Source organism: Colias eurytheme, chromosome 17, assembly GCF_061535395.1.
Source record: "Colias eurytheme isolate Ceu_HAF_F1 chromosome 17, ilColEury1 Martin Lab GWU primary, whole genome shotgun sequence".
Classification (NCBI taxonomy): Eukaryota; Metazoa; Arthropoda; class Insecta; order Lepidoptera; family Pieridae; genus Colias; species Colias eurytheme.
This window is the reverse complement of record NC_142996.1, coordinates 2,942,332-2,969,876: the sequence shown is the minus strand read 5'-3', so window position 1 is coordinate 2,969,876 and position 27,545 is coordinate 2,942,332. Positions and strand designations below refer to the sequence as shown.

Sequence of the window (27,545 nt, the reverse complement as noted above, 5' to 3'; positions counted from 1 at the left end):
CCCGCGTAAACTGATTTGAATATAATATGCATGCACGCATTTAAATAATTCACTGAGTGAAATTCCATTCACAAAAATATTTTTGGTCCTTTGAATCAGGAAATGCAAGAGTTTCACTTTCCGATAGATTAGCGAAGGATAGCTTAAGAAAGTACAAATTTTCGTGTGTCATTGATATGAAACTTATTAAAGGCATTAAAAAAAACACGTGAATAAAAATCATATTGCATTTATTATATTACTATATACACATTCCCTTCAACGTTAAGCTTATGACTAGTTAAATATTCTCTAATATATACAATTCGATATGAAACTATACAATTCCTAATTAGCACTTATGCATAATTTATGATAAATTCCATTTGCAAAGAACTTCATCTAAAATTCTGAATTAATGTCAACAGTCTTTATTAAATAATATTGTCTTTACAAGAGTTATACATCAACAATATAAAATATCACAACAAGAGTGAAAATCAACAACGTTTAGCCTTCGACTAAACGACTCGAACAACAAATGTTCAATTATATTTATTTTCTCTAATATATTATCACTGCTTATTAATTTACAATCACCGCACGAGCCGGCGGTATAATAAATGTTAACGTCACGCCAGACCCTGTAATTAAAGAAGAAAAACATAAGTAATTTATACAACAACTAAAAAAATAATTGTCACCATTCAATGGAATTTGAACTCAATTATTAAAGTACATATTAACATATTTTCCAATTTATTTTTACGATCATAAAGCCAAGTTTAATATTCTTTTAAATTTGTATACTGAAGAAACCTAAACATTTCCACAAAACCACACTAGTTGAAAACCTTGTGAAAATTTAAACGTCCTTATTTCCTTTTATAGTTGGTTTATCTCACCTCCTCCTGTTGCGTGTACTGCGCCGCGCTTATAATATCCTGCAAGCACCGGGCGAACTCTTCAATGACGTCACGCACGGGGTCCGGCTCTTCCAATTCCCCTTGACCCCCCGCAACCCCGTCAGTACCCCGACCCCCCGCAACCCCCTCGGTACTCCGACCCTCTTTAACCCCTTCGCCTTCCGCCGCGGCCGCTACTAGGCATTGACACACCGCTTCTATTACTTCGTTGGTCATGAAGCTGCATGGTTGCCTGTGTATTGAATAAGTTCATTAATGATGATATATTGTTCAACTAATAGTTATGGGGCAAAACATTATTTAAGTGGAGGTTGGAGAACAATATATCTTCTTATCGACCCTCTCTAGGATGCAATACATCATCATATTTTAGACGCAACTTGGCATTATTGTACATAAGGGCAGCACAAATTTGAAACCGCACTACACTATAATAATAATTATAGATTGTGTACGGTTTTACATGTATTGGTGATGAATTTTGATATTATGCATGATTTTTTTTTTCTTTGTACATTGCGGGATGTTCATCTACATCGCGAAAGTGTCGATTGTCAAAAAATAGTGTCTTGAGGATATTAAGGATATTATAAAATGATAGAGAAAATAACAAAAATTTGTATTCTGTGTAAATATTTTTTTGAATTTTCGAAAATCTTTAAATGCAGCAAAATTTGCATTTGCATGTCAGCAGCGAGTGCGCGCGCTATATTATTAGTCGCACTGTATTGTAATGTGACGGCGGCACTAACTGCGCACGTGCGGCACAAACTTACCAGCCGCGGCGGCGAGTGCATACGTTTACATAGAATGTTGGGACGGGGAGTACGGACGGCGGCACTAGCTGCACACGTAAGACACTCAAGAGCGGCGGCACTAACTCGCACACCGCCTGCTCGCTATGCGCGCCTGGTACACACACACACTACACACTAACTTGTCTGCTTGGAGGGCGCGTGCCGAGGGCGGCGGCGCGCGCTGGCGCTCGAGGCGGCCGTGCTCGAGGCAGTCCGTCACGTTGCGGCACCCCACGCACTTGCACATCGCCGTGCACGCTATGCGCGCCTGGTACACACGGAATTGATAATTAGTTAAATAACATCCCATATCACACACATATTACATTAAAATAAAACATAAATAACATATTCAATAAAGCCATTGAACATACAAGCATCAAGACTGACTAAATAATAAATTGTAATATCTCACCTCGTAGCATTCACAGTAATTCTTTAAACAGCCACTCCTCTTACAGTTACACCCTTTATTATGCCTCCTCACAATTTCAGGCCCGCCTGCTTTTGCCTTACCAATTTTTGGCCTAAAAATTACAAAAAAAAATTAATATCAATTGTCTTACACAATCTAAGAGCTAGCGCGCACGAGCAACTTTGTCTCCGCAACTATTTTGTCTCCGCAACTATTTTGTCTCTCCCACCTATGGACTAGTATGAAAGTGTGCGCACGTAGCGACGCAACTCCCGGGAGACTTTTTTGTCCGCGGGTTCGGAGACAAGCCCGCGACGCAACTGTCGCCCTATCTATTGGTTTCAATGCAAGTGCGCGCACGGCGACAAAAATGTTGCCTGTCAGCGGCCGCCGGCCAGTTGCCGCGTAACCGGCGTAGCGATAATACGTATTTATGTCAACGTATTTATTCTCGTACACAGTAGTTTTAAGTTTTAACCGACTTCAAAAAAAAAGAGGAGGTTATCAATTCGGCCGGTATATTTTTTTTATGTATGTACACCGATTACTCCGAGGTTTCTGAACCGGCTTACGTGATTCTTTTTTTTTTGATGTGGAATGGTGTGGAATTGGTCCATAGGAACTTAGTAATATATTGACTCAACTTTATCGAGTTTGAGCTCGTTTGATTCGTGTTGAAAAATACACTAAAAAGTATTAAATAAAAACTACTTTACTTTTTACAATTACGATTACATATCTATACTAATATTATAAAGAGAAAAGGTTTGTAGGTACATATGTATGGTTTTCAGTTTTCACGCATAAACTACTGAACCGATTACAATGAAATTTAGCACACATATAGAGGGTAACTTGGATTAACACATAGGATAGGTTTTATCCCGGAAATCCAACGAGATTGGGAACTATGCGGGACAAGAGCACAGACCACAACCGTTTCTTCGAAATCCATGTTGATAAATGCAGAAAATTTTAAAGAAAAAGTTGCGTTGCTGTCGCTTTCGTGAGCGCATCGTTCAAAACTTTGCGAGGAGACAGCGACAGACACAAAATAGTTGCCGGGCAACTAAGTTGCTCGTGCGCGCTCGCTCTAATATCTTCATTTGTATCTAAAAACCATCAAAATGACAAATATGCATGGTAAATAAGAAAATATTTTATCTGAAAACAAGAAAATATTGGAAACTCAACAGGATCTAAAACAAGACTCATTAGTATTTTTATTTGCAACATAAACATGACTTTTTCATGCATTTATTATCATGCATTTTAACCAGTTTAAAAATAAAAACTTCTTATTCTTATAAAACTCACTTAAAAGCGTGTGGATTTCTATCTAAGCATCCCCGTATCGCCTTTTGCCTCAGTTCCTCACTCTCCAAGTTATTATGACAGTTATTACAATTGCACTGGTTACAAAACTCTCCGTTCGCGAAACAATCACAATATAATTTGAGACATTGCGATTTGGTGCAATTGCATGCTTTGCGCGGCCGCAGGCCGAGATCTGTTGATTCTATTTCTAAAAAAAAAAACATGCTGGCTTTTAGTTTCACTTTTTATTTACAAATTGAGTAATACGGTCACGAATCACGATAATTGATGAAATATATTTCATCAATAATATATCGATGAAATATAATAAAATTCATAGTAATCTAACACATTTATTTAGACAGTATTCACTGAAAGATATTTTCACTATTTGAAGCTATCTTCTTAGTCATTCAATATATTTTGTGTGATATTGTAAAAATTCAATTTTCTTTTATTTTTCGATAAAATAAATTAAAAACTATACTTCCTTGCCCAAAGACTCATCGGGAAAATGTATAAAAATAATTTATGTTGCATATAGGTTAATTATAAAACTTACCAGGCTCAGAATAAGATTGTTCATTGTTCATAGATTCAAATGTATTCATGGAGTCTTGTTCACGTTTTATCATTGACATGCTATTTTCTGATTCAGTCTGGAATATTAATAGAATCCTGTTAATTTTCGTTTAAATATCGTAAATATAAGAATAATATATATTTTATTTATTAAAAAAAATGAGTTGTTGCTTTATCTTTGTGCATATCAAATAACAAATTTGAACAGTAACATTTTATTCTCATTTGAATAGGTTTTCTCAAGCAATTTTGTTCAAAAAATTTGAAAAGCAAAACCAAACAGTAATATAAGATCCAGACAAAGCTCTTACAAGAAGCTAGCAGTTACTAAAATACTTACAGATTTATTATAGTCGCTCTGCACCTCAACAATGTGCTCAAAGTTGGACGGTATCACAATGAGCGGGTGCTCTTCCGATCGGACGCTCGAATCCATTTGATCCACACTATCTGCCGTGTTTTCGTCTTCTGAACTCTATAAAGAAACAATCAAATATATATTCAATATAAGTAAGCACAGGAAATTTGGTAAATCTCTAATTTAATTTCTCTCTGTACGTCCGGTTGTCTGGAAGAAATCGCTGCATAGCGATAAGACCGCCAATTGTTGTAATGTATCCTTAGATTAAGTATTATTGTAATGATTCTAAGAGCAATAAAGTATTAATAAATAAATAAATAAAATAAATAAATCAAGTAGATAAATCTTACAGCAAATATTCGTATTACCTTGTAAACGAAGTAAAATTAGCATTACTTTGTAAACAAAGTTAAGTGGAAAACCACATGAATCTTTTGTAAACATATTAAGATTTAAAAAAAGCGAGAAAACAATCAGAAGGTATGGTTAATAACTTAAATAACAAGCCTAGTAACAAATGTTAAAATAGCAATTATCTCAATTTTACACACAAAAAGTTTTACACAACATTGACAAATTTACATTCCATGTAAATAAAAATCACTATATTTACCACACGTTTCTTAAACTCCATAGTGACCTCATGATTAACACCTGCATCGTCCCCCATACTGTTCTCTATTAACGCTCTTAAAGCCTCCTTCGAGTCGATTTCAGCTTCTTGCGTATCACTGTATATATGTGGTTGGTTGTCTTCGCTCATTTCTATTAACGTTTTGTTTGGAGACATCGGCGCTAGTAAGCTTTGTGATGAACGCGATGCTTGCTGAAATGAAATGAAAATTTACTGACGTGACAACGTCTTATAGTTCGATAGAGCCGGCTGCACGCACGAAAAAACATGACTCATGCGGCGTTACCTCGCTCTGAGGCGTTGCATGTAAGGCTTGAAGTGCAAGCGAGAGCGCGGAACGAGCGACAAAGAAGCACAATCGGACGTTGTCACGTTCAACTATCGTCAGTAAACCGACTTTACAGACAACCAATTTTTTTGTCAGAATTGTGGTTACAAAGTTTTTATAAAATGTATGTCTCCACCGTACAATTCGCCAACAAATTGGCATACAAATATTTATATGTTTATTGAATTAAACTGTGTAACTGCTGTAAATATACTTTTAATCAAACAAAAAAAATATAATAGTTTCAATATTTATCTGTATACCTCTTTGAGCTTGAATGAAAATGAACTTGATTTTAGCGAATTGAAAGTTTTTATAGTTTAATAATAAAATTATAATTAGTAATGGCAGATAAATTTAATCATTTCATAAAACTATACACTTATCAGTCATACTCAATTGATAAACTTCTTTTCGGTTTAACAATATTTTAAATTAAACACAGATACAAAAATGCAAGAAAAATAAAGTTTTAGACATTAAAAATAAACTTACCGTTACAGGTAATGGAGATTTTCCAACAGGCGCTATTCTCACCAACTTTGGTTGAGATTTTATCACCACACCTACACAATTACAACAATTTCATACATATATGTATAAATAAACAATATTACACTTTTATTATTATTCTAAAAACATGTAAATTATTACTATTTTCGTGTTACAACATACATTGAATTAATGTGGATGACAATAAAATTATAAAATTCGTTCTAATCCATGTCACATTAAATATTTGATTTTGAATACAGAAACATGCATTTCCAAAAATGATTTGTAATTTTAAATATTTTCCATTTTGTGATAAAGTTTGTTTTTACTTTTTATTTGACAAGAGTTTAATATTGGAGTTATTTTAACATTCAAATAGTATACATATTGAAAGAAGAGGACAATATTTTTTATGACATACGGAAAAGTAAGTAATAATTGAAAGTTTTAATTTTTATGTGTTACAGACTGTTTATTCTTATTAATACAAACTAAATACAACACATTTGTTTACATATAAGTATGTCGGAGATCCCCCCCCTGATATTACCGAACACAAGCGCATGACTCACGAAGTGCACTTGGACATGGCCGTGGTAGCGGACGGGCATTCAAGTGTTGGAGCTCGTGCCGAGCGGACTTGTCTGTTCGAGTCTATATCAGTCTCTATATTAGTTTGAGTTTAGATTCGCTATACAAAGTATTCATTTCAGTTCATAAGTGATTGTCAGTGTTAGATTCCGTTTATGTCTTTTGTTACCCAAGACGCCCAATGTAGAGGATATAACCAGCCCACATAGTCCTAAAATCCAGCCGTCGCCGATAAGTACATTAAAATGTTTTTTACACATTCAATCCTCATACAATAATTTTCTTTAATAAAATTAATTTTCATATTCTACTAACCGTTATTATCAGCCAACATCATCATATTCCCTTTTGAAGGTACAGTAATGACTTTCTGCTGCTGTTTCATTATCGCTTTAGCCGGCGCCGACGAATTCGTTACAAGACGAATGTATTGAATCTGCAAACAATAACATTAAATTACTGTGTCTGTGTCTACTGTACTTTTTTTTAAATAAACAGATACATAAATATTAATTATGAAAATTGTTTCATACTTTAGTATTACTTAAGAAAAAAAGAACGTGTGTGTTGAGCACCCATGTCAGAAGTGAAACTTCATTGGCAAGATTCAAAGATACCAAAATCGTCGCCTTACTCCATGACGTGACGGTATTGGCATGATGCGACTTTGAAATTTTACACTCAACGCGCCTAAAAAGTTTCTATCACTTCAAAAAATGGAAAGCGTTTTTATACATATAAATTACTAAATAAAATATTAAATCACTTTATTTGTAAAAAAAATACAGATAAACACGCATGCAGAATGAAATGAGTAAAGGAGTGTTTACTTACACCCTTGCCAGGTACATTTATTTGATGGATTTGTGTTCGCGATGGCTCAGCCTGGTTGTCTTTCACCGCCTTCAAGAAAAAAATAACAATTAACACTAATAATAAATAATCTATATGGCAAAGTACAAAAATAAAAACCCACACAACAAACATGATATTCGAAAAATAGTTCCATTATGATACTATCATATCTATACTATTCGAAAAATTATTTTGGTGTTAGATAGCCCATTTATCGAGGAAGGCTATAGGCTATATATCAATCACGCTAATGCTAGGTGTCCATTAGAGACGGATCGGGGCGGGTCGCATCGCAACGGGCCGTCTCTAATGGACGCGCTGTTTGCTCCTGCGTCCACCTGTACGGGGCGCGGCGGACCGCCTAGGCGGATTTTATCTAACAGACGCTCGCCGCTCACATCCGCCTGCCTGCGTCTACTAGACGGGTCGGGGTGGGCCGGGCCGCAGCGCACCGCCGGCAGAAATCCGCCGGCGAAGCGATATCCGCCAATGCGTTGCGGCCCGCCCCGACCCGATCCGTCGCTAATGGACGATGTTTCATACAAAACATAGGCCGGCGTATTTTTGCGTTGCGATGCGGCCCGGCCCGATCCGCCTAGTGGACGCCTAGCATGAGACCAACAGGAGCGGAGCCACGCGGGTGAAACCGCGGAGCGTAGTATTTTAATATTAAAATTGTTCTTTCAACTTCTTTTTAATTACCTGAGTAGTGGGTGCTGTAGTTTTCAATATGACATTCTGTGATGAATTTGCATTCACTACAACTTTATTGCCAGCTGAAACTGGAGTTGCTCCTGAAATATAATTTATAACAAAAATATTTCATATAAATTTATAAAGAATAGAAAATTTCGATCACGAGGCGGGACTCGAACCCGCATCCTTTGGTCAAGCATCCGCCCCGGATTGGCGTAAAAGGATGCGGGTTCGAGTCCCGCCTCATGATTGAATTTTTTCTTTTCTTTATAAATTTATATTTATAAAGCATTCGAATGCCATGAAACCAAAAATATCAAATTCAAAAATATTTAATTTTTAAAATATTAAAAAACTTGAAAGATGTCAAGAGTTACCAGGGTGGAACGAAGTTCGATGAGAGAAAAAGCCGCACGGCTCACAACTATTAGTAGTGTCGTTACAACTTTTCCGTTTAAGCGATTAACACACGGTACCGCGTACCGCCGCGGTTGGTGGTGAAGCGGTTCTCAAGTTGCATTGGCTTCTATTAAATCCGTTGATACCAAACACACATACACCGCCCGACCGCGCGGTCGAACGGTCCGTACCTCGTAGGGCTTCACTGCCAACCGCCGCGGTACGCGGTACCGTGTGTTTATCGCCTTAGCCCCCTTTCGCAACACGCGATAAGGAACTTCGTTCCAATAACTTTCTATGGGAGAGACAGACAGAGAAACACGCGCACGCCGCACGGCTTAAAAAGTTAAAACTATGGCAAAAGGGTCGTTACACTTGAAGAGTTTACACTTTTACACAAGACAAGTGTAACAACACTCTTTGCCATTGTTGGTCAAGACTGCATTTAATATTATAACTAGCGGTCCGCCCCAGCTTCGCCCGTGGTACCTACATGTTTAAACTATCCTATCTCTCAAGTTGGATGGAACTGCACATGGTGTGCGAATTTTATTGTAATCGGTTAAGTGGTTTAGGAATCCATTGAGGACAAACATTGTGACACGAGATTTATATATATTAAGACAATTTTATAACTACTCTTCATTGCACAATTTTTGTAGAGAATTTGAAAAAATAAAATGAGCATACCTTTAGGTAGCAACACAGGCATAGGCTTGATTGCAATCATCTCTTGCTTTTTCGCATATTTCACACCTTGCTTTGTTGGTGACGCCATTATTACCTGAAATTGAATAATAATGAGTTTAAATCATTTCACATTTTTTTCTATCAAGAAGTTGCTTGATAGATATAATGAATTCAGTATTTTAAAATACAGAAGCTTCTACGTTTTCATCAAATATGCGATCGAATTATGAAACACATTCATTCTTTTAAGAGCGGGCTCCAAGGAGATGTTCGTTTGCATAAATAGCGGACCTAAATCTGACTTCTGATATATATTGTATAGATCCCAGACATCCTATAGACAGATGTTGCCAACCAGTTTTGTGGTCCCCTTCCCCGCACCCCGGTAATTAAATATGGCATACAAAGAAAAAAATAAACATTTCCAAAACATGCCGCGTGGGGTATCAAATGAAAGAGCTTATTGAGTAGATCACGAATATATAGCATACTATAACATTTCTTACTCTAAGATTTTTTAGAAAATTTACGAAAATGGTCCATTTTTGAGTTAACTTTAAACCACTATAGATTGAAAACTCATGAATATATTTTTTAAATTATTATTTTAAATAATTAACAATAGTCCATTGTTTACGATTCAATAGTTCGTACAGTGAAATAGTTGCATGGGGGAGTGGGGGGAGCATCCAAAGATGGCGAGTATATTTTCAATATCAGTAGGTAACAAATCAATACCTTATTCCCAACAGCCAAAGGCATAGTTTTGTGTGACTGCACGGTGACATACCGCGCCTGTTGTAATTTACCGCTCGGTACTAACTTTGTTATCATGGCCGGATTGTTTAGATCTACATTTGTTTGACCTGTAAAGAGACATATTTTTATAGTTAAGTAATAAAAAATATTTTCTCTTCTCTCATATAAACTCTTGTATACTCTATTCCGGTGTGTATAATAATTAATAGGTTGTTTTCTGGTTATCTAGTATCAATCTGTGATAAAAAAATTAACAATAATGAGTATTGACCAATTTACTCCTTTAAACTTTGTAAAATTATTTATCTGTGGTATTTCAATAAATAAAATGTATTTCTAATGTTAGTTTTCTTGCATTATATATATTTTTTAACAAACCTGGCAGTGCTATAAGCTTCATTGGTTTTCCTTGTGATACATTTGCAATTTTAGATATTTGAGCCTGAAATAAATAATGTTTTTTTTAAACAGTTTGTTTATACATTTTTACAATTTAGTAAATTACATTTTTGGTAGTAAATTATAATATTTAAATAGTAAAAAACAATGAATATTAATTTACCTGGCCACCATCAGATCTCACCAACTGTTGAAGTGAAGTCACATTGCCTTGAGACGTAGATACTAATTTTATCTTTTGAGCGTTTGCAGGCACCATAACTATTTGCTTACTAATTTGTGCTGGAAATAAAAATTTTCTGGTAGTCTTAGAAAGTTTTTGTAGTTTATAAATACAAGAAATAATGTAGTATGTATATATGTAGTATGTAGTATGTAGTATGTATGTAGTATGTATATTGTATACATATTATGGACTATTTCTTACATCTGTTTATTACATACTTATATTTTTAACAACAAAATATTTTTTATTACATAAACAATATACAAAATATAAAAATTATTAAATATTTATTATTACCTAGAACAGCTTTACCCGAACTGTTTCCATGCACAGTGCTTGCTATGGACATCTTTTTAATCACATTTTTGTTTGTTACCAAAGCGACTGGCTTTGGTGCTATAGCAATCTGTTTCCCTTGACCTGTTTTAATGAAGTTTTGAGGTTTGGGAGCTATTCTGGGAGCTATTGCAACTGGCCGTGGAATAGACGTGACAGTCTTTTTAGGAGATGTCTGTAAATAGGAAAGACATGAGTAATGTAAAGAATTTTTAAATGTGAATGTGTATTTAAAATGTTTGTTCTTCAACTTACACTTTCTTACACTTTTTGGTGGTATCTAACTTTATACATTATTTTTATAAAACAGCCTGTGACAGCGTTAACTTAATTAAAATACAATCTTAATATATATAAATCTCGTATCACAATGTTTGTCCTCAATGGACTCCTAAACCACTTAACCGATTATAATAAGATTCGCACACTATGTGCAGTTGATCCAACATGAGAGATAGGATAGTTTAAACGGCGTATAATACGGGATAATGGGTAGAATGTATTAGCCACATAATATTGTAATTAAACATCTATAATTTGTAACTACATTCTTGCAAATAAATATAATTTGAATTTGAATTTGAAACATTAGGTACCACGGGCGAAGCCGGGGCGGACCGCTAGTGTTATACATATATGTAGGAGTATTACTGGCTGGTAGAAGTATTACTGGCTGATGAGAATTACATCGGAACGAGATTTGACAACTGTCGATCTGGCGGAGCGTCGCGTCGATGGTCGGCTGCAGACGTTGCTGGGTTACAAACGAAGAACGTCTAGGGCACCACGTTGGCGACGAATCGCTATTGTTCCGAGTAATCTTGTGCATTGTTGTATCGAAACTAATTAAAAGCGATTGATCAAGTGATTCCCTAATTACTAGCGCATAGATTTGTGCGATTACATAACATTTGTTTGTAACATTGATGATTCATTTGTTTCCACCAACATTATAATTATTTACTGAAGATATGGGTGATTCTGATGATTATGGCCATCCGCCCATATATATATTTTAGTTTATAGACATAATATTATGATCAATATTGGGAGAAGCCTCTGGCTCCTGAGACACAGTACTAAACTAGTTTGGGTTCCAAAGGATTCATTATTTTGATTGGTGCAGGTGTTATTATGTCAACAAAGATTTTTATTTATTTTTTATTATTCAATGTACTTATTAAGGATTTTTAAACGCGAATGTGTATTGAAAGTGTTGGTTGAAGACTTTGGTGGTATTTAACTTTATGCATGGTTTTAACTTTTAATACCAAAAGTAGCTGTCTGTGACAGCTTTAACTCAATTAAAATACAATAAAACTTTATTTTTATATTATCCAAATGAGGAAAAACATGTGACATATTCAGGTTTTTTTTAAATATGCGACATGCATCTTACCTGCACTCTAATTATTCTCTTTTGAGGTTGATCGGATGCTGTTGTGACAATTTGTGGATTTAATTGCAGGTCCAGCATTGTGTCCGATTGTGTTACAACACTGTAGTTTTGCTACAAACATACCAAATAATATATAATCATAATAATTTTAAAATAACAATTTAATATTCAAGTAACATTTTAACTTTTAAGCTATTGCATAGCTTCTATCGTGGGCCTTGAGCGCGGGGACTGAATCCAGAAATTCCGTAACGAAAAAACCTCACGCTCCCCACTCCGCGACGGGCACAGAGGTGTGGCCTGAAGGCATAGCATGCAATAGCTTTACCGCGGCAGTCCCCGAGTGCCACGCGTCTTTTTTTTTATACATAATTGAAAGAATTAACTTACCTCAGGCTGACTCAATACAGGTAGATCACTTTGTTCATTTTGTAAATCTTGTAAATTGAATTGACCTCCAATTAAATCAGAAACTGGAAATTAATTACAAATGTGGTTATATTTTGCAATAAATATACAAATGATTTGAAAGATTATCTTTTGAAATCATTTTTGTTCTATTTATAATTTTTATTGTGCAAAAATATAAATAATAACTACTACATACTAATTGTAATGCCCTGTGGTATATATGTGGTATATTGTCACATGGTAATAGGTGGCAATACATCTAGTAAGTATGCCATAAAATTATTATTTAAAGAATGTTAAACATACAGCTATCCTTTTTAAATTGTGTATCAAATAGTGTCCGACCGAAACTGGTTTCCAGGCCGAAACCGAAACCGAAACCGAATGTTCGGCCGTGGCTTCAGTTTCGGCCGAAACCGAAACCGAAACCGAAACTCATGTGGTCAAGTATGAAATTTCTAAAAATACTGAACTTTGGTGCATTTTACCTATTATTTTGCCTTAATTAGGGCATGAAATGAAAACATAGTATATTAAATTTGTTGTAATCATTTATTTAATATAAAATAAAAAAATAATATTTTTCAAATATTAATAATAACAATTTTAATTTTTATTATTTTTTCAAATTAAGTTCTCAGTAAAATCAGTCATCTAAATCAAATCAGTAATTGTTACTGTTACTTTAAATACTTAAGTTTTGGTATTTTGAGATCTTTCTCTTTATTAAAGAGTCTTTAATACTTTGGATTGGTATTTGTACCTACTTAGAAGACTTTAGAAGAATAATCAGTCTCTTTTAGGTACCTCTTATATAAAAATAATAATTATTAATTACTATTACACCCAGTTCCAATCTCAACATAGATAATCAAAAATTGTTTCCACCAGCGTGGGTCAACCAACGTTTTGACAGCGTCCGTCAAAGCGTTGCCGAGGAAAACGAAGTTAGGCGAGCGTGAACGTGTGTGAACTAAGTTCACTGAACTTGCGAAATAAGTTTCGGTTTCGGCAAAAGTTTCGGCCGATTTTGGCCGAAACCGAAACTGCGGCCGAAACTTGATTTTTGGCCGAAACTCGGCCGAAACCGAAACCGAAACCGAAAGTTCGGTCGGACACTAGTATCAAACACAAAAGTATTTTTAATATCATGAATAAATCATGTTTAAAATCCATTAACTCTTTAATTTACAAAAAAAAATGATCCACTTGTATTCATACTGTATCTCAGATTAGTTTCTGCAATTCTTTGTAAAGAGACCATTATACAAGTATTACATTCAAGCCTTTTTTTATATAAATACACACACTATTATAAATTTTTGTATGTCCCATATAAAAGACATATTTTATAATCCATGCATAATGTATATTTCTAAATACAATAAGCAAACAAATAAACATTTTACTATTAATTGATATGAACAATTACTTATTATTTCGCTTCCTGTATCCATAAGTATTGGCTGCTCCTCGGAATGCTCAAATTCCATTTGAATATCCTCTTGAACTGCATTGTCAAGAATTATATCACCTTGGTGGCATACTGTTTCTTCTGGTTGGTCAAAATCAACCTAAAAAAGTTAAAAGCCATTCCAATTCATTCTATTCCATTCCATACCAAATTCTTATTTATTAGACATATAAATAATTGACTCACATTCAAAATTCATTGACATGAAAATATTTAAATATGTCTATGCTATTCTCAGTTAAATTTCTTACTTTATATAATAACTACAAAGTAAAATATTTAATGAGAAAACTTTCAAAAAATTTAAATGTATGAACCAATCATAATCATAATTTTTATAAAACACTCACTCTCATAGCGCTATCCAAGTTGAGAGATTCTTCCAAATTGTGTTCCATTGTTGTATGTATATTTTGACTTCTTAAGATCACAAAAACATTCAAAACTGTTTCTTATACGCGAAAAAAAGTGAATAAAACCAAAACATTTTCGAGTTCAAAAGACGCCGCCATTTTACATTGTCAAATCCTTTCAATTTCTGCCACAAATATCCACGGTTAAAAACAAACTGGGAAATCTTAAAATTAAGATTTTTATCTGGAGGATCACCAATAAGCACGTCAATATTATTGTAATGGAAGTTGAAATATCAAGCTACAATTTAGAAACTATTTCGCCACTATAAACAGCCCATAAATATTAAAATCACTTGAAAAATGCACAAATAACCCAATGGCGCTTCTTTCAATTTTTGTAAATTGTGTAGTAAATGTCAAAACCATTTGACCAACATAGAAAAATCAATGTTACAGATTAAATGATCCACAGATTAAAATTTAAGCTTACGATGTTTAAGATTTAAGATCGGCTGTTTTGGCTGTTTTCCAATTAGACGCATAATGCGACTCAGTGGCGCGCAATGCCGAATTATGCTGATGCAGGTTACGCTAATTTAGTGTTGAAAAAAAAAATATTCATAGAGTTTGCAATAACCTCATTAATCTATACTAATATTATAAAGAGGAAAAGTTTGTAAGTATGTATGTATGTATGTATGTATGTATCGTTTTCACGCATAAACTACTGGACCGATTTCAAAAATTCTTTCACCATTAGAAAGCTGCATCTTTACTGAGCAACATAGGCTATATTGCATTTTCAAAAAAATTAGAGATCCTTACCAAAAATGCAATAATGTAACCCAAGGTGTAAAAAAATCCTCAATAAAACTTCTGTCATCGCGTGCGCTGCGGAATCTATTGAAGATAGAACAAAAAAATGTTCTACGGTATCATAGAATGGATCAATATCTACAAGAAAGTCCGCGATACCATATGTCCATCTTCAGTGGTTATGTTACTACAACAACTTTTTTACGTTTTCAAAGTAAATAGAAGTGCCGACTGTAATCAAACCATGTTATCCATACACATATATTAATCCTTATCCCATTAAATGATGTTTTATTATAGACTGTTTCAATACCAGCAAAATACTTTTTAAATGAAGAGAATTGGATATTCCATTCAAAAGATATAACGAATTTTTTAAAGTGTCAATCTACAGAAAATAGTAGGTATACTGTTCGAGCAGGCCGTAGTGCGGGGGTCACGGAGGAATTCTACTAATATGCCTCTTGACGGAACACAGTGGGGTTTTGGTCGGTAGGAATCCGACATAACCCACGGCCCCTCCCCCGGAGGCCGTGGGTATCTATGAAAGAATTCCCCACAAAAAAAAAAAAAAAAAAGGCCGTAGTGCGTGACGGGGTAAAGGTGATTTTCATGTGATTAAAAATTAAACCTATAGTCCGACCTATAGTAGACTTTTCACTGTAACGATATCGCTAACTATGCGGGTGAAACCGCAGGGCATTGCTAGTATGTAAATAAAGTGGTATCTAATAATTAGTTGAAAAATATTTACGGTTATTTTAAGTAATTTGGATTTTGATCGTTTCATTAACATTTTTTTCAATGTTTGTACCTTCATCCATACTTATATTTATTTTTAAAGTGAAACTTTTATTACATCGCATCGTCTCAAACTTTTTGGTCTGTGTAGCGCACAGAACAAGTAGATAGAAGTGTGATGTGGGCGTGGCCCACGTGTCAATAATAAGTTTAGATCACCTAACTTGCTCTCAGTTGTGCGCAGAAAAATATTCGAGTCGGTTGTCAGCTGTCAAACCTTTTTTCCATATTTATTCATTAATTAGGACGTGTTGTTCGGTATTAGAGTGCAAAAATGATAGCAGACGAAATAATATCAGCAATGGAGGCATTTCATACCATCGGTAAGTCTTATTTTTATTTATTTTACATATAATATTTTATGTTATAACTTCTCTTGTAATTTGTCAAAATTGTATACAAATATCTAGACAAAATGAACCTTAATCCGTAAGAAATTAGTACTATTATAGATTGAACAGCAATCAAGACTTTCTCGAATATTATTGCAATAAACAAACGAATGTCGCTTTAGTGATGCTTGTGGCGCATATCGACAGTATCGATACTTTAGAAAAGACAAACATTATTAATATTAAATTTTATTTTATTTTTCCTTAGCTTTCATTTGTCCAATTTATTTATAGATTTCCCAAAGAGGCTAATTTAAAAGAGAAATGGATAAATGCAACGTGACGAGTTAACTGGATGCCGAACAGCACTAAGCGGACTAACAAAGGCCACCGATACAGCAAACCTACGGCAGTTCCAAGATTTAAAATAATGCATATTTTCTGTTTGTATTTTGTAAATATAGATTAATACTATTCTATTCCGTTTTTTATTTAATAATAATAATAATATAAAAAGACGTATTTAGTAGTAATAAACATACTCCAAAATGTGACACATTATACTATACTCATATAATAGAAAGAAAAAAAAATACACAAAAAATATTTATTTGTGAATTATCGATAACAAGGCTGACATCCCTCAGGGCATAGCATCAGATAAATATCAAGTTAATGTCATTAATGTTGAGTGACACAAATTTTAACCTTATCTCTATGTATTGAGGTTCAAAGTTATATCTATCGAAAACTAACGCCCTCTGTTGTGGAGTAGCTGAATGTTTTCGAATTTGGAATTTCTGTGCAATGAGAAACAAAACAGCTTATATACCTAGGGATGTTATACTAAAATAAACCGTAACATGGTGCGTTAGGGTACATATTGAAATGCTGAATTTATAACCTAAGTCAGTTTTTACTCAAATTAAGCTGTCCAATCAAAGGCATAGATTACTTGTAGTGTACTGTATAACTATCGGTTTAAATGTGTGGGTTTGGCGACACTGGTTTTCATAGTAATTATGACATTAAAGCACTTCTATTTGTTATTAATGTTCTGTGGTGTAGCGCATGTCGCGTGACGGTCGGCTGCCGAGTAGGTATAAAGCAGTGTTCGGAAAGTTTCACTTTTACCGTGGTTTCATAAAACCACACAACATTTTTTGACACAATTTGAATTAACTTTGATTAATTCGAAAAAACTACAATGAAACGAAAGCTTTAAAATTTTTTCCAACAATTAATAATTACACGATAAATCGATAGCACGCATCAATTGACAATTCACGCGCATTACTAAAGAGTGCTCGATTGTGCGAAGCGTTGCTGTAGTTGGAACTTTAAGCATAATGCGCTCTAGTGCTGTAATTGGAAAACACGGTTTGTGATAATAGAACGTCTGTGAAAAAATCGTATCATAATTATTAATCTGCGAACTGCGAAGTGCGATTCTCGTTCAAGATGTCACTTTGACTTATCATTTAAAAAATAAATATATGGTGAACCGTGATTGATACGACTTAGTATAATTAATGCACTAAATCTAAATAAATTTTATAATTAAAGGAAATTGTAATATAAATTTAAATTGAAAAAGTTATCGGCTAAATAAACATGCCACTTAACTTGCAAGGTGTTCGACAATATCTTAGTGAACTAAGAAATTCCGGTGGTTTACACAAAGATCAAGCAGAAAAGTACGATCTACATTATATTTACGATGATATATACAATGAACAACTAAATTATCTACTTCTTTATTAACCCATGGTTTATTTTTAGGTATAGGAATGTTTTACTGGAAATTTTAAAGAACCCTGAAAATGAACTAGCTGAATGTTTAAAAGCTTTCGTTGAAGCAAGTGAGTGTTTATTATTATTTATTTAACTACATCCACGAATGAGAACTTATTGAATTAATATTATCAGAATATAATCAAGTTAAAAGGATTGCAAATTTTCCTATTCTTTTCAATTTCAATTTATTTCCTATAATAGTTTCCTAATTCCTTTTAATTTATAGCTACAAATTATTGATTGGTTTTCAGTTGTAAATGAAAATGTCAGCCTGGTGATATCACGTCAACTGCTAACAGATGTGAGCACACACTTGTCCCTGCTACCAGACCCAGTCTCTCAGACAGTGTCTCACTTTGCTCTTGATGTTATTCAACCTAGAGTCATTTCCTTTGAGGAGCAGGTATGTATTGATTTTATATTTGTCATTAGATTGATAACTTAAAAAAGTTAAAAGTTATTGTTCTTTACTTGCCTTTAAATAGATATACCGTATTGGATATACTATAATAGACATTCCTTATTTAAAATAGATATTTAAATTATTTACCATTATTTTATTTAAATTACTAAAATTGACAAAGGTACAATGAAATATGATTTTTTTTGAGGCATCTGGAAGCCATACCTACTTTGGAGGCATCTAGAAGCCGAATGCGACCCGCTGATGTTTTAATTGTGGCCAGTGAATATTTTGTAAATAAGTTAAAAACACAGAACAGTAAAGTAGATAGAAGTGTGATGTGGGCGTGGCCCACGTGTCAATGATAAGTTTAGATCACCTAACTTGCTCTCAGTTGTGCGCAGAAAAATATTCGAGTCGGTTGTCAGCTGTCAAACCTTTTTTCCATATTTATTCATTAATTAGGACGTGTTGTTCGGTATAAAGAGTGCAAAAATGATAGCAGACGAAATAATATCAGCAATGAAGGCATTTCATACCGTCGGTAAGTCTTATTTTAATTTATTTTAATTATATTTTATGTTATAACTTCGCTTGTCGTAATTTGTCAAAATTGTACTCAAATATCTAGTCAAAATGAACCTTAATCCATAAGAAATTAGTACTATTATAGATTGAATAGCAAACAAGACTTTCTGGAATATTATTGCAATAAACAAACGAATGTTGCTTTAGTGATGCTTGTGGTGCATATCGACAGTATCGATACTTTAGAAAAGACAAACATTATAAATATTAAATTTTATTTTATTTTTCCTTAGCTTTCATTTGTCTAATTTATTTATAGATTTCCCAAAGAGGCTAATTTAAAAGAGAAATGGATAAATGCAACGTGACGAGTTAACTGGATGCCGAACAGTACTAAGCGGTCTAACAAAGGCCACCGATACATCAAACCTACAGCAGTTCCAAGATTTAAAATAATGCATATTTTCTGTTTGTATTTTGTAAATATAGATTTATACTATTCTATTCCGTTTTTTATTTAATAATAATAATATAAAAAGACGTACTTAGTAGTAATAAACATACTCCAAAATGTGACGCATTATACTATACTCATATAAAAGAAAGAAAAAAAAATACACAAAAAATATTTATTTGTGAATTATCGATAACAAGGCTGACATCCCTCAGAGCATAGCATCAGATAAATATCAAGTTAATGTCATTAATGTTGAGTGACACAAATTTCAACCTTATCTCTATGTGTTGCGTTTCAAATTTATATCTATCGAAAACTAACGCCCTCTGTTGTGGAGTAGCTGAATGTTTTCGAATTTGGAATTTCTGTGCAATGAGAAACAAAACAGCTAATATACCTAGGGATGTTATACTAAAATAAACCGTAACATGGTGCGTTAGGGTACATATTGAAATGCTGAATTTATAACCTAAGTCAGTTTTTACTCAAATTAAGCTGTCCAATCAAAGGCATAGTTTACTTGTAGTGTACTGTATAACTATCGGTTTAAATGTGTGGGTTTGGCGACACCGGTTTTCGTACTAATTAGACATTACAGCACTTCTATATGTTTTTACTGTTCTGTGGTTAAAAATATTAAAATAAAATATGTTTATAAATAAACAGTGATTGATTGTATAATACATAGCGTTAAATAAGGATCTAGAAAAGTGAAGTCCCGTGTCTCCAAGTGGGGTAAGGGGCAGATGCATTATTCATACATCTGTTTCACTGATCGATTTTCTTTGAGGACAAGTAGGTGATCAGCCTTCTGTGTCCTACCAGACCGAGACATTTTTTTTTCTTCGTCTCCACCGGGAATCAAACCCAGGACCCCTCGGTGCTACGCTCACACTTCAACCACTGTACCAAGGAGGCGGCTAATTTAATTTATAAAGACATTATATTAGAAGAAGTCGATGAAATAGAATTTTAAGGTTTTTTTTTAGACAGCAATTGTAATTGGAAATCACATATAACAAATTTGTTTTCGCTCTACGTCATTAAGGACCATATTAAGTTCTGCTCTTAATGCATACCACGGGTATGTATCATTTAAATTCTAGAATAACATATGGACTTATATTCGGTTCTTAAGGTCCTCTAGGCAGCACTCTGTAATCAGAAAAATTCTATACTCCGACACTACTCTCAAAACGTTTATCAGAATACGGCTACAATGTATCACTTTTTGTGTTGAAAGATATTATATTTCTAATTTCTTGGAACTGGACATGTGATAAATTATAGTATAAATTTTCAGGTAGCAAGTATCAGACAACATCTGGCAGATATTTATGAGCGCAATCAGAATTGGAAAGAAGCTGCCAATGTTCTAGTGGGCATTCCACTAGAGACAGGACAGAAGTATGTTAATAGTAAATACATTAATTTAATTTCTAATTTACACAAACTGTAAAAATATAATAAGAAAAGTGTCTTCAAAAATTTTTTATTAGCATAAGTTTAAAGATATTGTGTGCCTAATAGTACTAGATCCCACCGAAGGATTAGTGCGTTCATAGTTTTTTTGATGAAACCAAAATTTTATGTACATTAATAATTAGGAGAATATAATATATCGACTGGGTTGCCAGTCAAAATTTGGCTGCAAGCATGTTAAATTAAATTTTTTCTAATCGATTTTTGGGAAAAAATTTCGTTTAATTGTTTTGTACATAAAATGCAGTCTACATCATATCAAATTATTTAAAATACAATTCTAAAAAATCACGGTTGCCGTTTTTCACCTGGCCGCAACCTCTTCGCAGCCTGGTGCAAACAGGTATGATTTTGATCCATTAATACCGTATAAATGAATTATACGTTCATCACGCACATTTATAAATCATATTATATCAAATTATAGCTAATTCTATTAATTATCATACATGGGTGCCTAGTTAAATCCGCCCGCAAATAAGGGTTGCCGGCAGTTAAAGATGATGAATATTTAAGGTTGCGGTACTAATCCTGCGGTGGGATCTTAGAATAAAAGCACAAAATTGCACCTATGGTTACAATATAGAATATCACCTAAGTCTTGGAAATTTTAAGTGAAAACATTTTAACCTCTACATATTTGGCCACATGTAAAATGTAATAGATTTACAATTAAAAATTTTACCCTTGCAGACAATATTCCGTAGACTACAAACTCGAGACATACTTGAAAATCGCGCGTCTTTACTTAGAAGTGGATGACCCAGTGCAAGCCGAAGCTTTTGTGAACAGGGCATCATTATTACAAGCTGAGACTACTAATGAACAACTACAAATATATTATAAAGTATGCTATGCAAGAGTATTAGATTATAGAAGGTAAGTTCATATCTTAATAGGCATGTTATAATGTTAAAACCTGACTTTGCTTGCTTTAAAAATTTAAAATTTTTGGCTCATATATAAAAACAAATGTGATAAGCATTGTGATTTATTGTAACTAGTTAGTGTCTAGATGTTCATATATTATGAAAAAATTGTACATATGTATTATTTTTTTTTATTTTTCAGGAAATTCATAGAAGCTGCTCAAAGATACAATGAATTATCATATAGGAATATAATTCATGAAGATGAAAGAATGACATGTTTGCGGAATGCCCTTATTTGTACAGTTTTGGCTTCAGCAGGTGAGTAATAAACACTTAATTAAACTGAGTTATTTTAATGTAAAATTGTCTTAAACTTTAATTAAAGTAGCATTAATGTTATTAATGCTGCTGGTAGCCATATTTCTACATTTCTTAATTTCTTGCATAAAAAAACTAGCTGACAATATAGTTAATAGAATTCCAACTCAAACTTTATGAAATTTCCCTTAAAATTCACTATAATCTTTCAAATAATAAACAAAATTTCCAGGTCAACAAAGATCCCGCATGTTGGCAACCCTGTTCAAGGACGAGCGTTGCCAGCAACTACCCGCATACTCTATACTCGAGAAGATGTACCTCGACCGCATCATACGCAGATCCGAATTGCACGAGTTTGAAGCTCTCATGCAGACACATCAAAAGGTTAGTGAATATTGTTGGAGACTTCTGATTGTTAGAAGTTAGTTTTTCTGTTTAGGTTAGAACTTTTAGTGTATACCTATATTAAGAAGAGCTGGAACGTCAACACATTTACACATTGCACATGTTAGGCCGGGAGATACTGACACAAAATTTCGGGTCATTTGTAACAGGATGGCGGTCTAGAGGGGTCTTAGTACGCAATGACAAAAAGAAAAATGATGGTCAGAACGCTGGTACCGGTGGACTAGTCGCGTGGGCGTTAGTCACACTCGTCGGATAAATAGCGAAAGTCCAACGATTTGTAACACAAAAATTTTAGAATTTACCGATAGCCCTTAAAAAAGATGTAGGCGGTAGTGTCATGCCATACTTTTACGATGTGACTTACAGTCCGCCTTACCGACGTGAATGCGTTGATTTAAAAAAAACAATTCAACCATTTGTACCGGGCTAACTTTTGCATGACAGGTAACCATCGTCGTGCAGCCATTTACTAAAATCGCCATGCCATACTTTTCGGACGATTCCAAATAGTCGCCATACCGCGGAAAATCTGCAAATTTTTGAATTTTTTTTCTCGCCAAACGATTTGTACCACCCTACATTTTTTTTCAACAACTCCTGAATGATTATAAATAGAAGTGTGATAATTTTCGTAGTTTGAACGATTTGTATGGCACTAATTTTTCCCTCTATTAAAAGTATGGCAAATATAATAATGGTCACGTTGCATCATATACTCTCCAAAAATGCCGTACTGGTCAACGGAAAACAACCGACCGACCGACGACGACAAATCGCCAATTCTTTTCATTTTTTTTTTACGTCTTGGCTTAAGTCTTACAATCATCCGCCCCATGTTTGCAATCTGCGATATTTTTTTCTAGGTAGAATTGTATACAAACAAACAGAATATAATGATCCCAAACTGTAAAAAATTATTTTACGTATTGTACAGTCGTATTTTTGAAACGTGACGAATAAATTAATTTTTCAAGTATGGCAGCACTTTTTCCCCCTACTAGAAGTATGGCAAATATAATAATGGTCTCATTTTATCAAATAAGTACTCTCCAAAAATCCAAATGCAATACTGGTACAAATTGTTTGGCGAAAAAAAATTTTTTTTTGCAGATTTTCGGCGGTATGGTGGCCATTTGGAATCGTCCGAAAAGTATGGCATGGCGATTTTCGTAAATGTCTGCACGATGATGATTAACTGTGCAAAAGTTGGCCTGATACAAATGGTTGAATTGTTTTTTTTTTTTAATCAACGCATCGCGTCGGTATGGGGGGCTGTAAGTTACACCGGAAAAGTATGGCATGACACTACCGCCTACTTTTTGTCATTACGTAATAAGACCCCTGTAGAACCGCCATTCTGTTACAAATGACCCGAAATTTCGTGTCAGTATCTCCCGGCCTATGTGTAGCTTTTATTTTGCAATTGTTTATAAATACAGGGTGATGTAATTGGTGTAGTACGAATATCTAAAAATCTATGAAGAATTTTGTGATACAGTAAATGGAAGAATTATAGACTATTTTACAGTATTTAATAAAATCATTTAATTTTTTGTTCATTTTCATTAGAAATGTCAATTTTTCTCACCAATGTGGAAATTTGGATGATAACGCACCATTTTACAATTCAAGTCTAAAATGAAACTAGAGTCGCATTTATTTTTGAACATACTGTAAGTGAAATTGCATAAGTGTGAGTACTGTGAACATGCCAGCTTTCCTTAATTGACCGATAACAATATCCAAGCAGTATTCACCAACAGTCTGATAATAACGGCTGTTTTTTTTTCTTTATTTTTATTATTGAATACATTTGCTTTTTTCTAAATATACATGATACCCCACATACAACGAAAAGATTTAGGGTGCACTCACACACATCAGTCACCGTCACGGCACGTCACCGGACAGGATTAAAAAAAAATATGTATCAATAGTTCTAGTATGACTCTGTTCCCACACGACAGTCGCCGGCACGAAATCTATCAGTGACGTCCCCGGTCAGGCACGTCAAATAATCTTTCCATACATGTATCATACTTTTATCCCCACTCACCCGGTGCCGTCACGTCTCAGTTCAGTCAGCGTCGTGCTACCGTCAATTGCTACATGTTCTCTAGCGTGACACACGTCTAATCACTCACTAACCTGATGTATGTGTTCAATGATTCAGTCAAACCGGCGACGTGACTGACGGACAACATGACGGTGACTGGTGTTTGTGGATACGTACACAATCAGTCATCGGTGACTTGACGGTGACTGATGTGTGTGAGTGCACCCTTAAGTGTCATACATCCTCCGGCTTGACAATTAGCATACTATAAAATGCCGAGCTTTTCTAAACTGACAATGCTGATTGTTAAAATCGCTTTCTAATGGTAAAGAATATTTGAAATCGATTGAATAGTTTTTGAATTAAATCAAAACAAAGTATAATATTGAGTATATTATAAAGTAGAAATGTTTTTATAAAAAAAAAAATATCTATTCCAGGCATCAACACCAGACGGCTCCACGATCCTGGACCGAGCGGTCTTCGAACACAATTTACTATCAGCAAGTAAACTATACAACAATATAACATTCGAAGAGCTCGGCGCGTTGTTAGAGACGCCGCCCGCACGTGCTGAGCGCATCGCCAGCCATATGATTAGTGAGAAGAGGATGAACGGACACATTGACCAGATCAACTCTATTGTGCACTTTGAGAGTATGTGCGGCTATTTATGTAGGATTAAGTGCGGACTAAGTGTGATTAAAGTGAAGTGTGGTGTGGCTAGGAAGTTAAAGATGCGTTAAGTGAAATATAATGCAGCTTGGATGGTCAAGGATAAGTTAAATGCCAATCATGTGAAATATGGTGTGGCTAGGACGTTAGAGATGGGTTAATTGAAGTATAGTGTTGTTTCTAGGGGTAGGGATGAATTAAGTGTCAATTTATGAAGTATGGTGTGGCTTAGAGTATATGATGGGTTATTGAAGTGCAAATTCAATGAAGTTTGTCAGTATTAAGCTCTAAAACAACACCCGCACGTGCTGAGCGCATCGCCAGCCATGTGATTAGTGAGAAGAGGATGAACGGACATATTGACCAGATCAACTCTAAATATAAATTTATAAAGAATAGAAAAAAATTGATCATGCATTGTGCAATTTGAGAGTATGTGTATTTAAGTGTGGATTAAGAGAAAAGTGATGTTGTTTGAGGGTTTTGTATAAATTAAGTGCAGTGAGGTGTGCTTTGAGGGCTGTGCTATGACTGATAAATTATTATTGGATTAAATGTAAAATGATAGAAAATGAGAATTGTTGTGTCAGATTAATTCGATTGTGTGTTTTTTATTAGAAATAGTTTTGTGGTATGCCTTTAAGAGTGAATACGTTTTATGTGGTTTATTCATCTACAAACGTAGAAGCCGTAGCCGTAAAGTGATAATAACGATAAAAGATATGATGTTCAACAAAGAAATCCTTACTAATATTATAAATGCGAAAGTAACTCTGTCTGTCTGTCTGTTACTCAATCACGCCTAAACTACTGAACCAATATGCATGAAATTTGGTATGGAGATATTTTGATACCCGAGAAAGGACATAGGCTACCTTTTATTGCGAAATATGTACCACGAGCGAAGCCGGGGCGGAGCACTAGTGTTGTATATGTACGATCTTATGATGGCCTAGCCATTTATTCTCACAACAAATAAAATGCAAAAAATATGTTTTAGCTATACATAAGTACACACCTACTTATTGAAAAATAATAAAGATGCCAAAATTATAAGATGATTTTATAAATATTTCTAACCTATAATTTTTCTGCTTATAGCTCGCGATATACTACCGCAATGGGATAAACAAATCCAGAGTCTCTGCTACCAAGTGAACAGTCTGATAGAAAAGATCGCAGCCGCCGAGCCCGAGTGGATGGCCAAACTTATGGAAGAAGAAATGATTCAGTAGACTTACGTTACGTTTTAATAAATCTCTTATGAAATAAAGTGTGTTTTATTAGCTTAGTTCGTAACTCCTTAGTGGAAAAATAGATTGCAAAAAGCATCCGTAGTTTTCACATAACAAAATAGAGTAGCTATAGGAAGCGCAGTGAAAAAAAAGTAAGGTCAAGATTCGTGAATCCAGCCTGCATATAGGTATTAAATCGACTTAAAAACTGTTCAGAATATTATATCAACCAATAAATGGCTAAAATGCTGGCTGTTAAAGATGATGAATATTAATTAAAAATGCTTGCGGCCAAATGTTGACTGGTAACCTAGTCGATGTATATTCTCCTAATTATAATTATTAATATGCATAAAAATTTGGTTTCATTAAAAAAAAACTATGAACGCGCTAATCCAGCGGTGGGATCTTAGACTACAATGCTTACTGGCCTGCATCAAACAAAAAGTATTGTTTTGAAACCACCATGTCGGTTCTACAAACCACATTATTATCTCTGCCAACGCATATTAATTAAACATTTAATTCCAATGTTCAATCGCTGCATTTCTGCGCACCTTTTTTGTGTTTCCATTGTTTTATATGTAACTAGCGGTCCGCCCTGGCTTCGCCCGTGGTACATATTTACGTTTTCGCTACATAAGAACCATCCTCGTACTTCAAGGAATATAATAAAAAAAGAATTATCGAAATCGGTTCAGCCGTTCTCAAGTTATGCGCTTACCAACACATTTTGGGATTCATTTTTATATTATAGATTATAAATAATAATTAATTCAAGACAATCTAGAGACATATTTTACAAAGCAGTTCAGCAAGTTCCACATAATATCAGACAAAGCAAGTATAGTTAAGTGCAGTAAACCGGCCGGCGTCGGTGGCCACCGCGTGTCGCTTGACGGCACTGCAGCATCGGCGTCGCTGGTAGATGTGGAAC

At 34.3% G+C, this 27,545-nt stretch overlaps 2 protein-coding genes and 2 long non-coding RNA genes across 4 annotated transcripts; 3 read left to right on the top strand and 1 right to left on the bottom strand.

Moving 5' to 3' along the window:
* Positions 1 to 213: 213 nt before the first annotated feature.
* On the bottom strand, positions 214 to 14,822 carry LOC149901089 (uncharacterized). The gene is made up of 21 exons (XM_090111674.1): positions 14,420 to 14,822; positions 14,028 to 14,169; positions 12,575 to 12,657; positions 12,185 to 12,295; positions 10,747 to 10,960; positions 10,387 to 10,505; positions 10,203 to 10,266; positions 9,804 to 9,931; positions 9,066 to 9,159; positions 7,983 to 8,074; positions 7,260 to 7,328; positions 6,741 to 6,861; positions 5,835 to 5,905; positions 4,991 to 5,203; positions 4,357 to 4,491; positions 3,997 to 4,093; positions 3,435 to 3,642; positions 2,118 to 2,229; positions 1,843 to 1,970; positions 885 to 1,137; positions 214 to 623 (listed from the first exon to the last, which is right to left on the bottom strand). Exons 1-21 carry the CDS (start codon positions 14,465 to 14,467, stop codon positions 612 to 614), a joined length of 2,514 nt encoding a protein of 837 aa, XP_089967800.1. The 5' UTR covers positions 14,468 to 14,822; the 3' UTR covers positions 214 to 611.
* Positions 14,823 to 16,151: 1,329 nt separating this feature from the next.
* LOC149901088 (uncharacterized) lies at positions 16,152 to 16,853 on the top strand. Its single transcript, XR_016457702.1, has 2 exons — positions 16,152 to 16,365; positions 16,669 to 16,853. It is a non-coding gene; the product is annotated as an uncharacterized LOC149901088 (long non-coding RNA).
* Positions 16,854 to 17,830: 977 nt separating this feature from the next.
* Positions 17,831 to 26,646, top strand: CSN4 (COP9 signalosome subunit 4). The gene is made up of 9 exons (XM_090111926.1): positions 17,831 to 18,071; positions 18,157 to 18,236; positions 18,423 to 18,574; positions 20,863 to 20,966; positions 21,735 to 21,920; positions 22,113 to 22,231; positions 22,464 to 22,618; positions 25,139 to 25,355; positions 26,475 to 26,646. The coding sequence occupies exons 1-9, from the start codon at positions 17,989 to 17,991 to the stop codon at positions 26,606 to 26,608; spliced, it is 1,230 nt and encodes a 409-aa protein (XP_089968052.1). The 5' UTR covers positions 17,831 to 17,988; the 3' UTR covers positions 26,609 to 26,646.
* LOC149901087 (uncharacterized) lies at positions 18,876 to 19,606 on the top strand. The gene is made up of 2 exons (XR_016457676.1): positions 18,876 to 19,118; positions 19,422 to 19,606. It is a non-coding gene; the product is annotated as an uncharacterized LOC149901087 (long non-coding RNA).
* Positions 26,647 to 27,545: the final 899 nt, after the last annotated feature.

Bases quoted from the DNA above. Each gene is read 5' to 3' on its own strand.
- LOC149901089 (XM_090111674.1), bottom strand. From the start codon at position 14,467: ATGGAACACAATTTGGAAGAATCTCTCAACTTGGATAGCGCTATGAGA. The intron at 5,906-6,740 runs GTTAGTAGAATA...GTAATTGTGTAG, and splicing joins GATGTTGGCTGATAATAACG to GTGTGGTGATAAAATCTCAA. The intron at 1,971-2,117 runs GTGAGATATTAC...CGTGTGTACCAG, and splicing joins ATTACTGTGAATGCTACGAG to GCGCGCATAGCGTGCACGGC.
- CSN4 (XM_090111926.1), top strand. From the start codon at position 17,989: ATGCCACTTAACTTGCAAGGTGTTCGACAATATCTTAGTGAACTAAGA. The intron at 18,237-18,422 runs GTGAGTGTTTAT...ATTGGTTTTCAG, and splicing joins AAAAGCTTTCGTTGAAGCAA to TTGTAAATGAAAATGTCAGC. The intron at 22,232-22,463 runs GTGAGTAATAAA...CAAAATTTCCAG, and splicing joins TACAGTTTTGGCTTCAGCAG to GTCAACAAAGATCCCGCATG.